Source organism: Pomacea canaliculata, linkage group LG7 (assembly GCF_003073045.1).
Source record: "Pomacea canaliculata isolate SZHN2017 linkage group LG7, ASM307304v1, whole genome shotgun sequence".
NCBI classification, from domain to species: Eukaryota; Metazoa; Mollusca; class Gastropoda; order Architaenioglossa; family Ampullariidae; genus Pomacea; species Pomacea canaliculata.
This window is the reverse complement of record NC_037596.1, coordinates 20,856,208-20,869,709: the sequence shown is the minus strand read 5'-3', so window position 1 is coordinate 20,869,709 and position 13,502 is coordinate 20,856,208. Positions and strand designations below refer to the sequence as shown.

At 35.9% G+C, this 13,502-nt stretch overlaps 2 protein-coding genes and 1 long non-coding RNA gene across 5 annotated transcripts; 2 read left to right on the top strand and 1 right to left on the bottom strand.

The window, feature by feature from the left end:
- Positions 1–316: 316 nt before the first annotated feature.
- Positions 317–2,196, top strand: LOC112569039. The gene is made up of 3 exons (XR_003100278.1): positions 317–508; positions 1,329–1,483; positions 1,708–2,196. It is a non-coding gene; the product is annotated as an uncharacterized LOC112569039 (long non-coding RNA).
- A 148-nt stretch (positions 2,197–2,344) lies between these two features.
- On the bottom strand, positions 2,345–4,704 carry LOC112569033 (gamma-secretase subunit PEN-2-like). Its single transcript, XM_025246682.1, has 4 exons — positions 4,568–4,704; positions 4,098–4,207; positions 3,368–3,472; positions 2,345–3,075 (listed from the first exon to the last, which is right to left on the bottom strand). Exons 2-4 carry the CDS (start codon positions 4,156–4,158, stop codon positions 2,936–2,938), a joined length of 306 nt encoding a protein of 101 aa, XP_025102467.1. The 5' UTR covers positions 4,159–4,207; positions 4,568–4,704; the 3' UTR covers positions 2,345–2,935.
- A 40-nt stretch (positions 4,705–4,744) lies between these two features.
- Positions 4,745–13,114, top strand: LOC112569015 (splicing factor U2AF 35 kDa subunit-like). 3 transcript variants are annotated; one of them, XR_003100273.1, is made up of 9 exons: positions 4,745–4,847; positions 5,360–5,447; positions 5,584–5,650; positions 7,196–7,272; positions 11,260–11,331; positions 11,654–11,787; positions 11,982–12,080; positions 12,425–12,740; positions 12,820–13,114. XR_003100273.1 is itself a non-coding variant. In XM_025246652.1 (8 exons), the coding sequence occupies exons 1-8, from the start codon at positions 4,804–4,806 to the stop codon at positions 12,645–12,647; spliced, it is 804 nt and encodes a 267-aa protein (XP_025102437.1). In that variant the 5' UTR covers positions 4,745–4,803; the 3' UTR covers positions 12,648–13,114. The 3 variants fall into 3 exon arrangements, 2 of the variants coding, with proteins under 2 accessions (XP_025102437.1, XP_025102438.1); XM_025246652.1 differs by having other exon boundaries at positions 12,425–13,114; XM_025246653.1 differs by lacking the exon at positions 7,196–7,272 and adding an exon at positions 10,395–10,468 and having other exon boundaries at positions 12,425–13,087.
- The last annotated feature ends 388 nt before the right edge of the window (positions 13,115–13,502 follow it).

Sequence of the window (13,502 nt, the reverse complement as noted above, 5' to 3'; positions counted from 1 at the left end):
ATCTCTTTCGTGTGTTTCAAAGTATCATCAGTGAAGGGTATTTAGGAAAAAAATAATTTGTTAACAAGTTGATCAAACATCTGGAAGCTGCAGGATCGCTTTTTCAGTTTTAACAGGGGATTAAGTTACAATAAATACTAAAACTACGTGTAATAGAATTCATGATGCACGGATGCATACATTAATGTTTAAGATGCTGGTTGGGGACTTGGGGTAAGACTTCAGTGTATTAGTAACTATTCTGATTAGGTGGTGTTTTCAAAGGGAAGCAATCATGACGCCTCGGTGCTCTCGCACTCAGTAGAGTAGCGTCCCCTGCTTGCAACATCTGCGCTGGCAGAGAATGGTTCAGTTGGCAACGGACATCGATTTCTGCAGTTTTGCACTGGCGTACTCGTCGATGCTTCCACGTCGAGCCAGACATTGTTCCCATAATTACTGTAACCAGCGCAGCCTCGCTGCAGACATTTCATATGCATTTGCAAGCTTTTTTGTAAGCGTATCACTGGTGAGTAGAAATACGACGAACTGTCGTCTGCTCCCTTTGTAGCATCAGAAATGACATTCGTAAGATTTTGCCGGAAATATCCACGAAACATTCTAATAATAGCTCAGCCAACGCAGGTGTTGGTATTTTCATATTTATTCTTCAGAATCCACTTTTTAAATTGTTAACTGTTATAGCAGATGTAAAACGTGTTCCAATTTTCAAAATTCGAAAAGCATGATTTTGAGACTACAGAACGGCGTGGACTGTAATGATGAGGCTACCATGCAGAACTCAGTGCATTTTAACCATTGTCTGTTGCTGGTAAATGTTTTTGTACTTCTTCGTCTACAACCCGTCAATTCCACATTGGGCAGTCATCAGCTAACACAACAGATGCTTGTTACATAATATGTTATCCTTCACACTTTTTCTGCCGTCTTCCACACTTAAGTGAAGTATGAAAACAGCAGATTATAAGATCTATCGTTTTGCAGTCTTTCAAAGCTGATCAAAATCCTGTATTACCTCCAGGCACTGTTTAATTGTTAAATATGTCTGCAGAATAGCAAGATGTTATTCTTTGTTTTCACATCCTTTTCATAGAATGTACAGTTGAAACATTATTATTTTGCTCATTAAAACTTGGTGTTTTATTCCTCTTAAGATTCCTAAAAAGATATGTTGCTTGTTTTACATGATTTACCATTTTTCTGAATTTTTGTTTTCATTCTAGTTTTTAGAATTGTCCTTTGTAAAGTCTAACCCTAGTCCAATGCGAAGAAAAGCTGAGTGTTTATAGCAGATTAGCAAAACATAAAACTTTTTTTCTTTTCAAAAGCACTCATGGACTGACTTAAATTCATACTTCTGATGTCATTGAATGCCAAGCCCAATATGTGAGATTCAGCACATTTTACTAAGACACTGAACAATCATCAGCTAGCAATTGTGATGTCAAGGAAGATAAGGTCTTCACCTCTATCCAAAACTCAGGTGACAAATGCAGTATTTAAAGGCTTGTATCTTGAAATGAATCAGAGAAGGTTTTTTTTGTTTTTGCTGTTGTTGGTCAGATTATTATCTTATTCAATGGAAAACTCCTACTCATTTGAACATAATTTTACACATGAGTTAGCTTTTAAATGATTATTCTATTTCTGTGCACTTTAAAAAATATTGTGTAATTTTTCATTATATTCCATCTCTTTATATTGCAGTTCAGGTGAGTTCTCAACCATGGTTTGAGGTAAACTTGTCCAACCATGCCAGCATGTCGTAAAGACCAGCGAAGGTTTGCACTTTTCCTGGCTGCAGTCATAGCTATAGAGGTTGTGGCAGTGGTGCTTTTTATGCACAATGAACACAGGCAGGTGTCACTGATGGACCATCCAATACAAAAGTCCAAGACTCTTCCTAGAAAAAATCTGACTGCACTGGAACAAGCTGTGCATGATGAGCACTTGCTGTTAAATGCTTTGATTAACAGGAAAAAAACACTGACTCAGGAGACTTAAGTGTCGTCTTCCTCAAATAGGGTAGTTATATTTTGTTATACATGTTCTGACATTAAAAATGTGCATAGTGCAAAACTTGGCAGACTATATATTTAAACATTTTACCATCTGTCTTCAGTCATGAAGATTTATTATTTTGGACTGAAAATTGGTGTATTCATTTCTTTCAACTAGTCAATGGCTAAATGCATAAGTTATGACCAAGCCATATGTTGCCAGAATATGTATGGTACGTTCTGTCTCAGTCTACAGGATATCCAGGATAAAGCCAATTGCCACTAAGAGTTTTCATAAGCATGCACATTCTGTTACATGTACTAAAATTACAGATCCTCAATTGTGCTTTTACATTTTTTTTTATTTTGTCAACATGCAACACTAAATAAATAAATATGCCTTTAAATTTGCCATGTTTTTCCACATTTGTGATGTGATGTTCATATGTGCGAGTGAATGGCTATGTGTTCATATGCATTTGCATCTGTGTTACAATCTATGCATAAGTATACATTCATGTAAAATTAGGAAATAACCTGTTTTCACAGGTGGTAAAAAGAAAATTAAAAAGAAGACTTTTGAAATCAGTTGAGGAATGTCACATTTATAGAAGTGTGTAAGCTACCATTTTAGCAAATTTTACAGCATGACATTACGTGCTTGTTGAAACAGTCTCAGATGCTTATCTTAGCAAGAAAAAGTGCAATTTCTAAACTTTTTTAAATCCTTGGCATTACACTACCATTAGGACTCCACTACCAGCAAAAGATACGCAAACTGTACAAGTTTTAACAATGAGAAAGGAAATTTTATACATGTTACAAATTATAAATATATACCGATATTCGCAGACACCTGCCTGCCTCTCTTCCTCTCTCTCTCTCGTGCACACCCACAAACATATAAAACAACCCATCACATGCAAATATCTCATCTACGGAATGCCATAGGGAATGATGAAAGACATGTAGTCAGCAGTTGCCCCCCAGCTTGCTCGATTTAACTGGAAAACTGTAATCCAAGCCGCAAATGCTCCTATCCACACTACTGTTCCAATCATAGAACGGATCACATCTGAAGACAGAAGAAAACAAAAATTTATAAAGAGAAGTCATCTTAATTTATAAAAAAAAAAATAATATGTGGATTTGGATATATAACTTTTTCATTCATAAGAAATAGTATTTGTTAGTTTGCATAAATTTATTGTATTATTTTTAATCATTCATAAATAGTAAAACAATTTTTCTATATAATTTTACAAATTTCTATACTTGTTATTAAACTTGGTTATAAAGATACCAAAAATATGAAGTTAACTTAACCAGGTGAGTTTAAAACATTAAAAATTACAGATTTTGCTTACAGGTTCGAATCATTTTTTGCTGCTCATAGGGTGGTCTTCGGAATGCCTCTTTAAAAAACCACAATGAGTTCACAAACCATAGAAATGGAAGCAGGGCGAATCCACCTGTATGACAAAACATCTATAATTTAATGTACTCTTTTTATGTTTAATAAATGACAAAAACTTTTTTATGTTCTCCAAATCTAGTGAGAGACGACATTGCCTGCCAACTAATGTGCTTGGCCTCTTAGAAGTTTTCTGCTTCAAGGTTTGTGCATGTTTTTAACCAATAACATGCACTTTCCTGGCCTCCTGGTAGATGGATAGTTTAGTTATTTGAAGAAGTAAAAATTCAGTAGTAGAAAACATGGACCTAAGACACACATACAACTGTAAGGGTGAGAACCCTTTAGTACATATTACTAACAATGCTAATTAGTGTCATCAAAGAAATTTTCACTTCTGAACATAAAAATCAAACTTCTCGGACTGTATCGAGTTATTTGCTGCATTACTTTAATTCATTAATGACTTGGTTCTTTGGGCTGACACCCCTTTATTTAAAAACCCAATGAGAACATTGTATATAATACAATGAGAATGTATTTATCTTTCATTTCCATTTAGTTTTCTTGGTTTCTTATTTTATTTAATTTTCTTGATTTCTCAAAGGTCAATACAATGTGTAAAATTTATATAAGGCCAATTGTTGCAACAACACAATTATAATCATGCTACTATAACTTACCAATATAATACTTTCGGCACAAGCTCAACTTGTCTTCATCCTTCATGCGTCGCAGATCCATTTGCTTCCTTATATCGTTTTGGTCTGGTACTTTATTACTGATGAAAACACTGTTACAATCAAATTAATATTTTTGGTGGTAAAGTCGTTTATAAGCATAAAGACTATCATACGGATTAAAACCATAGCTCTCGAATACGACTTTTGCATACTTATTTCGCTTCATGTAGGACTACTGCATACTATATAACATAATGATTGAACTAATCATGGGCCTGTTACCGTAGCAGTACGTCAATAATGATATTTTTTCCCCCACTCATTTGATCTTGTTCTTCGATTAGCTAAAAGTCTTAACGAAAAGTAAAAAGTGTAAAGTCTGGTTTCATAACTATTTTCCAGCAAGCAGAGGTGTCATACACTTAAGTGAAATTGTTTATTTTTATGTAGTTTCTAAACAAGCAATTTACCTCCAGCACAAAATGATCACGAAAACGGATTTCTATTTCCTTCTTGCAAGAGTACAGTCCCTTGTCCTTTAAACTGTTTACATTCATATTTTATACTTTGTTATTTTTGTAAAAGATAAGATACATCAAGTTTAAACTAATTAATAGTGATTATTATGAATAAAATATGACAAACTATGCTCATTTATTTTATTGATAGTGTGAGGGCGCTTCATGCGTTGAACGGATTTAGCAAAATGGCGGAGTATCTTGCGTCGATTTTTGGAACAGAAAAAGACAAGTAAGTGTTTCGTTGTGTATAAATATCAGTCATTATTATTTATAGTAGTGATATAGATATATCAGCTGTAGTTATTTGCTATGCCAAATTAGAATAAGTATTAGCATTCGACTAGCAGTTTACTTGCATATCTTAGTGTACCGCATTGTCCCGCGGAGAAGTATGTACTTAGCAGAGAGTTCACACACACAAAATTAATTCAACCAGCAAATATGTTTAGGTTAGTTTTGAGAATTGTAAAAAAGAAGAGCATATTATATCAAAGATCTCTACATTCTCAATTTGGGATGGATAATGCTCAATATTTAAAGGTAAGAAGTTGTACAAGGTTAATTAGGAAAACTTGTAAAGATAATGAAAAGTAGATTGCTAAAGATAGTAAAGAAAACCTTGGCCTGTGCATGTGCCAATGAGCCATTTTTGTTTTGTAAAATGGTGGTAAAACTTATTTGCATGGCTGTTTAAAAATAGGCAGCTTCTTTATATATATATTTAAAATTATTTTCTGACAGGGTGAATTGCTCTTTTTACTTTAAAATTGGAGCATGTCGTCATGGAGAGAGATGCTCGCGTCTGCACAACAAACCCACTTTCAGTCAGGTAAAGAAACAAGTTTATAAACTATTATCCAGTGGTTTTCTGCTACTTTACATATGCTCATATAGAAATTTAGCATTTCTGAGTTAACAGTAGCCTTACATTACAAGTATTTAAATGTTATGCTGATTTGTTTCAGACTGTGCTGCTGCAAAACTTATATCTCAATCCACAGAATGCTGCCCTTACAGCAGATGGATCCCACAGTAAGTTATAGAAAAAGAAAAAAACTGCAAAAAAAAAATACAAGCAGCTTTCACCATTGTCTAAATTTATTTCTGCTTTGTTTTCCAATTCTGCTTTGTTACATGCTGGTATAAAATCTTTGAGTTGCAGTTCAAATTTTTTTTCTTTTGTTGTTATAATTGTAGGGTACGTCAGTAATTTGGTTTACAGAATTATGTTTTTTAAAAATATAAAGTTTATTTTGATATCTGCATGTCTCATTATGCAAAGTACATTTTCTCAAGCAAGAAAAGCTACCATTTGGCTGCTTGCAGATTTTACTAGATTTGCTGAACTCCATTTAGCTGATTATTTATGTAACTAGATTAATGTGTCTAGTGTGGATTAAAATGTTTGTATTTATTACTCCTTGTTAAATTATTATCAAGTAACATGTTGATGACAATGCATATACTAATGAGTCTTTTCATGTATGGTTATTACGAAAGTCCATGTGAGCTCCCAAGTCATTTTGTTACACAGTTTGATAAAGACTATTTAGTATTTAGAGGTAAAGAAAGGGAAGTTGTATCTATCAGATTTTCCTGGTTACTTATCTTGGCATTGCTTGGTTGTTCCTCCAGGTAATTTCAAGCTCCTAAACTTAGTCACTTTCTTTATAAAATGACAAGTCAGAGATTATTAACCCTAACCCTAACCCTGACATATCCATTGCAGAAAGCATACAAATCTTAGATGAAACAAAATCTAACTATACTTCATCAAATTTAAATTGCTCATCAGATGCTGAAGAAAATGTGTATGAGACATACGTGGTGTGAACAAATAAAGGGCATTGGGTGGTGGTGGAGCATGCGCTACATTTATTATCTCTTATGTCATTTGTTATCTGTCTTATCCCCTACGTCATTTGGGCATCTCAATTGTATATTTTATTTTTCAGTTTTTAGACAACCAGCTGAAAATTATAAGGTTTTATCAAGCAGTAAATGACTGATCAGCATTAAAAGGGAAGGGGCGGGGGTTAATTAAACATATAATTAAAGGATTCTGCCTATGATGAATACGCACCTTTCTACCTTTGGTGTATCTCTGCTTCAAACAAGGCTAGAACCATACTTCTTGTTTGTTTTTCTTGTATTTTCCTACACATCACAACATTTCAAAGTGATATACCAGAAACAACAATTTTGTCTGCCAGTACCCACTAGAACTGGTAATTTCATATTGCTGAATGGTTCTTCAAGAGCAATAAACAGTATCATAGCATTGGTTTTGTTCTAGCTTCAACTCAAGAGTATTTGATTGTTGCATGCAATGCTTTTTCTTCAGGCAGAATTCTTTATGAAATAAAGTATAGGTTTTGTATTTTGTGTGATAAATTCCAGTTTGGCATATTTAAAAGCTATTCATAAACTCAATTTTAATAATGTTTCTTTTCAGGCTGTGTATGATGATTTTGTTTTGGATAAGTAAAATGTGCACAGGAATTCTTGCATGTATTTCATATGCTTTTTCAATTGTTTATGATCTTGCATGATGCTATTTGGATACTTGTTTTGCAGTCATGGTTGATGATGTGGAAGCCCAACAGGAGTTTGATGATTTTTTTGAGGAGGTATTTACCGAGTTGGAAGACAAGGTAGTACCTGAGTACTCTTGGGGCTTACTCCCCTGCTTCCTCACCCAACCATCTACCACCAGTATATAGGGAGGTCTTTATTCATATGCCAGGGCATATACAGGAATCTAAAGCCATCCCAACTGCTCGCTAATAAGTTTATCAGGGACAGGTTATGTGCTTATCAAGCATGAGGCGTGATGCAAAGAAGAAAGGTGCCCCTTATTACAGGTTAAAACGGGGTGAACAATTTCTCTAGTAGCTTACTTTTTCAAGGTTACATCTAAAACCATAGTGCGCTAAAGCTTTTTCTTAGAAAAAATCATGATTGTTTACAGAAACAAAAGTGTCCTGTGATAACTCTGTTCTGCATGCAGTAGATTTTAATGGCCACATATTAAGTAAAAATAAATTACTGTGACTCATGGTGATGGAAAAACAGCTGTAATGCATTTAATAGGCTTCAGAATAACAAGTGTGATTGTATGTTTCCACTTGCTGTCTCATGATGTAATCAGCATAAACACTTTCACCACCTAACCTTGTACAAATCTTTTTGAATAGCATATTAGCTGAAGAAATGACTCAGTACTATGTAGGATGGGGCACATCAGTTGTAAGGAGTAAAATGTCTTTCTCATTAATTTTGGCATGTGCACAACAGTTGCGTGCACTCGTTTCCAAAAAGTTTCGGTGAACTTAGGTTTCTATCTGTTTATTTAGGATGACAGAGTTTGTTTTTTTTAAACCTAATTTGTAATCTGCCTGGTTTATATGTTAGTCTCCTATACATTCAGCCATTTCATTATAAACAATGGATACAAATTACCAGATCTGTACTCCTCCCAGGCTGACAGCCTGAGTGGGCCTTGTGGTCCAGGTAAAGAAAATTGTTCAGAAGGAAATCTTCTAAGGATTTCTACATCAGCTGCTGTTGCCATTTACTGAGACAGGAATGTGCTCAGTATCATTGATTTCACTGTTAATATTTATGTGAGAAGCAGTATCATTGGGATAGTCTTTGGTTTCCATTTCCTCTTCAACAGTCTCCTTGCCATCAGTTGTGTGCTCCATACCCACCAGTTACGATTCTTCCTTATTTCAATAAACTAAATCTTCTGATAATATGGATATAGGACACAACGATGCTGCTGTCTTCTTCACTTTCCAGCTTATAGGGCAGATCAAGCATTTATGATAGTTCAAAAAACTTCCTTTGCTCTATAGCACTTGTCTTGCTTGACTCTAGATTTGCAGTAAAAGGCAAATTATTATTATTATTATAGATCTAAATGTGCAAAAATAAACCTTTTCTGACACCACTTCTGGAAAAGATGTTGGGCGTTTCCCAAAGTTCTCTAGGACATAAGTATTTACCCAGTAAAACCTAAATTTAACGGTTTTTAGTGTTTAAGGTTCACTTTTCCTGGACCCTCCAATGTATATCATGCATAAACTGTCTCCAAAGTAATATTTTCACTAAGAAAATGCCCAAACACCACTCATGGCTGTATTTGATCACAGTGTTCTGAACAAGAACTGCCACTCCAGTTACAGCAACCGTGCTGTCATCGACAACCATATCCCAACATTGATTCCCACTTGGAACCTGTCTTCGTGTGTAGTCATACGCGTTTTCTTGTTTGTGGCATACACCCCTGTAAAAGTACTATATAAAAATGCAGCTGTTGCTGCTCAAGTGTTCCACTTTTACAACCTAATATATTTAGACAGGCTAGTGGTATGCAGTGCCTATCATACTTTCTCAATGTTAGAATGTGATATGAAGAAGAACAAAAAGGTGTTTCTTTGATTGGACGTTTATTTTTGGCGGTCCCTTGAGAAACAAAAACTCGCAGTTTTACTGTATATACATGTAATTAAGTGTAAGAATATCTTCAAAAAATAAATTACTTTATGACACAAAGATTATAATTACCTACAAAAGTAAACATTACTTTAAAAAATAGTGTGAGAAATTTACTAGAGAAAAAGAGTACAACCGTTTCAGGTATGAGTGACCATAAAAACAAATTCCATTAGTCTCTACTTGTAATTTCATGTAAACATTGTATGCCCTATGGGAAACTTTGTTTCAAGTCTACAACAATGATTAATGGTGATCAACAGATCAATTTGTGCTTGTGGGACAAAAAGAACAGGAAGTTTTTAAAATCTGTTTTAATTGGAAAGGAGGAAGACCAGTAGCTCAGCTAATGCAATAGAACATTATGTATGGGGAGTTTGGCAAAGTTTAAATTGGTTGGCCTGCTATTTCCTACTGCTTTAGGAACTTGTTTTTTTGAGCATTTAGCAGAAAACCAGACAGTTTCTTAAATCTGGTTCATCTTTAAAGTTTCTTTCTATTGTAGACATGGACACTGGCCCAGCAGAGCTGCTTTCACGGGATTTGTTTCTTCCCCCTTCAACCTGATATTAGCACCCCATCCTTTCTTTTTTTTTTTTTTCTTTGCAGCACAAGGTAGCAGGGGCTGATGCAGCGCCTCCTTTACTTTCATAAAATTAACCCAGGTAGTTGCTTACTCACCATCAAGAAGTCTGGCTTCTAATCCTGCAGTCATCTGTATATATATATTAGAAATAATTACTAAAAATAATTATTCAGCTGGGTCATATGATGCAGTCCAAATAAGAGAGGGCATTACTTTGTGGGATATAGTCTTACAATTCAGTAACGTCAGTTGACTTGGAAACGATAAACAGCTGTCAAGCCAGACTCCTTACTGGCGTACAAAGTTCAGTCATGGGTTCATCAGCATCAGTCCTTGACACCATCTTTCATTCCATCTTGTCCGTTTCACAGAAACATGGTCAGTTTTATTTTTTTAAGTGATCCATCTTCATTAAACATGATCTTAATTTTTTATTTTCCTTCAAGATATCAAGGCCGAGGGTGGTTTTTTTTTTCAGCCCAGTATACTGATCATAATTTTTGACAAGTTACAGAAACAGAGCTTTCCATCCATCCTCCCCAGCAGAAGGTACCAAGCATGGTTTTTGTTATGTTTTCAGATTGCGGGGCCCAGTAATTTTATCCTAATTTGCTATGCTTGAAACAGATTCTTTTGTTGCACAATGGTGCATAAGATGTTATAATGTGATCTGCTCCATCTCTATTGTAGTTCAGTTCGACCAGTTCGAGATCCAACAGCACTATGACGAGTTCTTTGAAGAAGTTTTTGTAGAGATGGAAAAGGTAGGAATCAATCGTTTGTCAATCCTGTAACTGCCTTTTCTGTGGTTGTTGGGAGGGGTGACAAGACTTGGGACAGAATAGGAATGATTTTAAAAGTATGACTATTTTAAAAGTTCTCCTGCATTTCATAGTCTGCTAAAATGGTATTGTTTTGGTTTGGGATTTTTGTGTGTATGTTTATAATCGGGTATTAATCCTCCCTCCCTTCCATTCAGTAATGTGTTAAGCTCTCTGCTGGGTCAGGTGGCTTTAGGATCTTGACAGAATTTTCAGCCTTGCAGTATTTAAAATGGCAGCTTAGTTGTTAATTAGTTCTGTTAGTGCCGTAGGCTAATGCCAGAGAAGAAACTAAAAAGGAGTGTTAAGCCATTTTCATTTTGTGTGAATTGCAGTAATAGATTGATGCTAAATATATTTCTGCTGAAATTAATCATGTTATTGGTGTGGTGTAGAGCACTTATCAAAAGCAGAACTTAGTTTAGCTTCACAGTTACTCTTACTGTAGCTAGTGTGAAAGGTTTTTTTATGCAAGCCATTCTAGTTTTCTTATCAATGCACAATGGTTGTACAGCTGTGATCTGCAACTACACGAAAAACGACATGCTCTTAGATTAGTAGCATTATAACTGAGGAGTCGTTAATAGATTTATTAAAGACATAAGCAAAAGTTATTTTAAAAATAATTTTGTGGCTTTAAGCATTGTCTAGTAAAACATTTGTTAGTAATTCTGTTAATTATTGTTGATAGTATGTAAGCCTCATGCTTTAATTTTTTTTTTTTTTTTTTGCAGTATGGTGAGATTGAAGAGATGAATGTTTGCGACAACCTTGGTGATCATCTTGTGGGCAATGTGTATGTCAAGGTAAGCTTAGCTTACATTATTTTGCAGAAGTTGCTCTACAGAACATAGACTGGCTATGACCAGTTTATTGTAAGACATTCAAGAGGATAACAAAAAGCACAGATCATGAACCAACTTAGTTGCTACGAGTTAACAAGACCATCACTACCTCTTTCTCTTGCCTAGTTCACCCCACTCCTTCCTTTCTCAAAAATGATTTCATGTTAGAAGTATAGTTGCACACTTCCAGGGTAATAGAGGCTTTTTTGACTTACCTTTATTTACCTGTTTGATATTATTTGCATTCATAGTTGCCTAATAAGTAGACCTTGACTTTGTCTAGTTCCATCGTGAGGAAGATGCTGATAAAGCTGTTGCTGACTTGAACAATCGCTGGTTCAATGGGCGACCAGTGAACGCAGAACTTTCTCCTGTCACTGACTTTAGAGAAGCATGTTGTCGTCAGTATGAAATGGGGTAAGAAATGCATATAATCTCCCTCTTTTGATTAACATTTCCAGTAATATTAGAGCCTTCTATTATTCAACTGGTTAACATTTTGTGATCTGTCATGTGTTATTGTTCACAACAAACGTGATTGTCTCTTTCCTAATTTTACAACTATGAAAAAAATATGTGAGCTGCTGGACATGAATTTTTCTTGTGATCAGGGAATGTACAAGAGGTGGGTTCTGCAACTTCATGCATCTGAAGCCAATTTCACGAGAATTACGACGAGAATTGTATGGCCGTCGCAAGAAGTCACGGAGGTGAGACTGGGTTATGCCTTCTCAACTTGTCCTCACTGCCGTGCTAAGTTTTTGTGTTTGCGTGAATATTAATTTTGTTAGGGGTAATGAGGTGTGAGCAGTGGCGCTACCCCAGTGAGACCATCAACATCCGAATGGACATTGCCAGTGAAGACTGTATGAAGGTTGATTACTACTAAGGATACTACTTCTACTTTTGTTTAACATTCGTTAAGCTTCTTAATGATTAGTATTTGGTGATTATCTTTTGATGATTAGATTTCATTGAGAATTTTTGTTCCTATGTTTTATTACACTGTGAATTGGGCATCTGTTTTCTATCGGTGCGTTTTCGTCTTCTCCAGATCCAGGTCTCGTTCGCGCAGTAAAAGTCGAAGCAGAGAACGTGGTGCTGAACGTGGTGCTGAACGTGGAGAGCGGGGCGACCGCGGTGGCGGCGGCGGCGGTGGTGGTGGTGGCGGTGGCGGCGGCGGCGGCGGCGGCGGCGACCGTGCACGACATAGGTCACGCTCTCGCAGCAGGGAGAAGCGAAGATCACGTTCTCGAGATCGCCATGGACGCTACTAATTTTTCCTCCCCATCATGTCATATTTTTTTTGTCAGTTGTGGGAAATGGCAACAGCCCTAATGTTAGTTTGTTGTCAGACTACTTCCAACTTTTTTACTTCAGGATTCAATAGATTTTAACTTCTGAATATTAAAAAAAAAACAGGGTTGAGTCTCCCTTAAGTGTGTTCTGCAGTTGGGACATCTATTCACTTAAGTGTGAGGCAGCATTCAGAGCATTTAAATAAAATTCAGATATACTGTTTGTAGTGGTGTAAGTAGAAATTAAGGGGCTAGGCCAAGATCTTTGTTTTGTGTCCATTCTTATTTCCTCCGCGTGAAACCTATTCAGGTAGGGAAGTTTTGTAAACCCACAAGTGCTGTTTGATCATCAAGTTTCTAAAGATTTGTTCACTCATCTTCAGTTATTTTTATGGGAATAAATGTTGTGAAAGCAGAGATTTTCTGTTCGCGCAATTTTAAGTTGATTGCATAGCCTCTGTGGTAGTTGAGTGTGGATGTATAGTCATCATTTCAGCATATGTACTTCACGCGCGCGCGCTCACACACACAGGTGACAGCAGGTACTCAAGTGCAGGCATTAGCACAAAATCTGAGCTGTGATGGTAACACCTACAAATGGTGCGGCTTAAGCCTTTTTATTGTTGTGCACTTTTATTTCATGGTGGTCTGGTACCGTCGTACACAGAGTAATCTCTTGGCACAGTGACAAGAGCTGACAAAACTTGTAAATCGTTGTCCTCACGAAGTTTGTATCTTAATGTGTTCTCACCTTGTGCTTGTTGGTGTGAACTTCACATATCTGCCTCTATTGAATCTAGTGGGTTTTTCTTTAAACAGTTGTGTCAATCGTCA